General features: G+C 48.7%; 2 protein-coding genes across 2 annotated transcripts; both read left to right on the top strand.

Annotated features, from left to right (window-relative positions):
- The first annotated feature begins 794 nt into the window (after window positions 1-794).
- Window positions 795-1,679, top strand: LOC138911628 (uncharacterized). Its single transcript, XM_070211007.1, has one exon. It carries the CDS (start codon window positions 795-797, stop codon window positions 1,677-1,679), a length of 885 nt encoding a protein of 294 aa, XP_070067108.1.
- Window positions 1,680-1,726: 47 nt separating this feature from the next.
- On the top strand, window positions 1,727-2,395 carry LOC138911627 (uncharacterized). Its single transcript, XM_070211006.1, has one exon. It carries the CDS (start codon window positions 1,727-1,729, stop codon window positions 2,393-2,395), a length of 669 nt encoding a protein of 222 aa, XP_070067107.1.
- Window positions 2,396-3,109: the final 714 nt, after the last annotated feature.

The following is a 3,109-nucleotide window of genomic DNA, read 5'->3' as shown; positions in this document are numbered from 1 at the left end:
TTTGCCAGTGCAGTGCGGCGCGTGGGATGGATGAAGCTCTGAAGAACTATTTTTCAATTGAGTCACTAGGTGTGAGCGTTTCCTCACATCCGCTGAGATCCAAAGAGGACGAACGCTCGATGCAGATTATGGAGGCAAAAACAACCTATCTGGAAGACGAAAAGCGCTGGCAGACCGGACTGTTATGGAGGTTCGATCGCATGCACTTGCCAGACTCTTATTAGATGGCTGTTAAGCGCCTAAAATGTTTAGAGGCAAATATGTCAAAAGACCCACCACTGAAAGAGTTCATGATGAACACGATTCACGATTACAAACAGAAGGGATATATCCGCCGGTTGATGGATAGTGAGTTAGAAGCTAACACTACATCGTGGTTTCTTCCTATCTTTACAGTCACCAATCCGAACAAGAAAAAGACGGATGCGGCTGCCAAAGTTAGTGGCATGTCGCTGAATGATTGTTTGTTGAAAGGTCCACATACACTAATAAGCTTCCGAGAGCCTCCTATCGCAGTATCAGGCGACATAAGGGAAATGTTTCAAGTCAAGGTGCGCCTAGAAGACCAACCGGCACAGAAGTTTCTCTGGCATGATGGAGATTCGTCACGCTTCCCCGAAACATACGTTATGCAAGTCATGACGTTTGGAGCATCCTGCTCGCCAGCTCTAGCAAATTTCGTCAAGAATCGCAATGCCAAGCGGTTTGTAGCGTAGCATCCGGATGCCGTAAAGGCGATTTGCAAAAACACATTTGTCGACGACTGGCTGCAGTCGGTGGATACTGGAGCTGAAATGATACAGTTAGCTGAGACTGTAAAAAGGATTCATGCTAGTGGCGGCTTCGAATTGCGCCGCTGGACATCAAATTCGAAGCAAGTTATACAGGCGCTGGAAGACGACTGTGAGGAGTTGGACAAGCGTATCAGCGCACAGGATGAAGCGCAAGAGAAGGTCTTAGGCCTGTTGTGGCTACCTAGACAAGATCTGTTGACGTTTGTGGTGACGCCGAACTTGCTTGCAAAGGCATATAAGGAGCGCCAAACTAAAAGACGTGCTCTGAGTGTGATCATGCCTATTTTCGACCCGCTCGGGCTGCTAGGATTCTTTAATATACGCGCTAAGATCATCCTTCAGAACATATGGCGATCCAATATCGGATGGGATGACGACCTCACCAACGAAGACGAAGCCGATTGGCAACACTGGCTTGATCTAGTTTCAAATTTGAATGCCGTCCGCATTCCACGGTGCATGATGTGGGTGAGCCGAACCCAGGCTGTGCAGATGCATACATTCGTTGACGACGGTATGAATGCTTACGCCGCAGTTGTTTTTTTGCGGGCTGAACTTGATGGCCTAGTACATTGCAGTTTGGTCGCCTCGAAAACGAGAGTAGCACCCCTAAAGCCCGTGTCCATACCTCGAATGGAACTGATGGCCGCGGTCTTAGGTCTGAGACTGGCCAAATGTATCCAAAAGGAAATGTCGGTACGCATACATAGACGAACATTCTGGACAGATTCAAAGGATGTGCTCTACTGGATCCGTTCCGATGCTCGAAAGTTCCAGCAATTCGTGGCCCTTCGAATAGGAGATATTTTAGAAGAATCAGATGTGGACAGCTGGCGATGGGTACCATCTGGCAAGACGACATCAATTGACGGATCTGCTGGTTGAGTTTTATCACCGCAGATATCATCACGTACACAACGAAATCGTCGTAAATGAACGAGCTTACGAGCTTTGGTGAGAGAATTTCCAATACCTGCCCAGCGTGCCGCATACGACGCGCCCGCCCAAAGCCGCCAGGGATGGGCGACCTGCCAATCGAACGACTATCGCCCTATACTCCACCGTTCACATATACTGGAGTGGATTACTTTGGCCCCTACGACATTGTCGCTGGACGGCGTCGCGAGAAGCGCTGGGGCCTCACGGTGCGCGCCGTTCACCTAGATCTCTCAACTGCCTCATACTTATGCGTTCTGAAGTCGTTCGCGGCCAGACGCGGCTGCCCCCGCCGCATGCTGGCTCTGATCGAGCGACAGTACCCAGAACTCGAGTTTACCTTTATCCCGCCAGGATCACCCCACATGGAAAGATCGTGGGAACGAATGGTGCGCTCTACAAAATCAATACTGTCGGAAATTCTGCCGCCCTCTGGGTTACGAGAGGAGGTGCTACGAGCAGCATTGGCTGACGTAGAGAGCGTGCTCAACTCAAGGCCACTCACTTATGTTCCCTTTGAGACATCTGAGTTCGAGCCCCTGACTCCAAATCATTTTCTTATAGGTCATTCAAGCGGATTGCGTGAGAGAGGATTACGGGAGCAAGGCGAAGCTAGCTTGGCACGAGGCTTCCGAGTCGCCAGTCAGCTGACCAATTTTGGATGAGATGGCTGCGCAAGTATCTGCCTACACTCACCAGACGTACTAAGTGGTTTTAACCGCTACTCGAACCAATATCAGTCGACGACATCGTCATAATAGTGGACGACGGTGCCAAGCAAAACTGTTGGACAAGAGGAGTGGTCGTAGACGTGCACCATTCAAAAGATGGCCAGGTAAGAAGTTTGTGGTGCGATGGAATTATTACTCACCCCGGCGTCCAGCTAGCTAAGCTTGACATTAAAGTGCACGGACGTTCGTGAATTACGGTGTGGGGAATGTTACGGGACAAAGTGAAAATAGCTGTTGACTAAGTCCTACTGGGTCTCGCATTTTTTCTGTAAGCAGCCCTCGCATCTTACACTGGAAGCGCACCGTTAGAATTAGTTTTTAAATGATAAGTCGATCGCACGCAGCTGCACAAGCTGCATTTTTGTCGAGGTTCATTTTCGTTTTGTGCTTGCAGCTGAGCAGAAGTGAAAGAGAACAGAAGCGCGTGCGGAGCACGAATGTAAATCTCATAATCATGTAAAATATAGGTTGTTAAATAATGAAAGAATAATAAAGATTTCAGCGTTTGAATTATTTTATATCGTACCGCCTCGTACGAATCGAATTGAATCGAGTTGTTTCTTTCGACGCTAGAAGTCCCTGCTGAATACGCGCGCCGGCACGAGTCTCGGTGCCAACATCGGCATTTATTAGTTTTATTATATTCTT

The sequence above is a fragment of the Drosophila virilis genome, unplaced genomic scaffold, assembly GCF_030788295.1.
Source record: "Drosophila virilis strain 15010-1051.87 unplaced genomic scaffold, Dvir_AGI_RSII-ME tig00001725, whole genome shotgun sequence".
In the NCBI taxonomy this organism is placed as follows: Eukaryota; Metazoa; Arthropoda; class Insecta; order Diptera; family Drosophilidae; genus Drosophila; species Drosophila virilis.
Note: the sequence above shows the minus strand (reverse complement) of the source record. Positions and strands in the feature narration are given on the sequence as shown.

Excerpts from the sequence above, each read along its gene's own strand:
- LOC138911628 (XM_070211007.1), top strand. The coding sequence starts at position 795 with ATGATACAGTTAGCTGAGACTGTAAAAAGGATTCATGCTAGTGGCGGC.
- LOC138911627 (XM_070211006.1), top strand. The coding sequence starts at position 1,727 with ATGAACGAGCTTACGAGCTTTGGTGAGAGAATTTCCAATACCTGCCCA.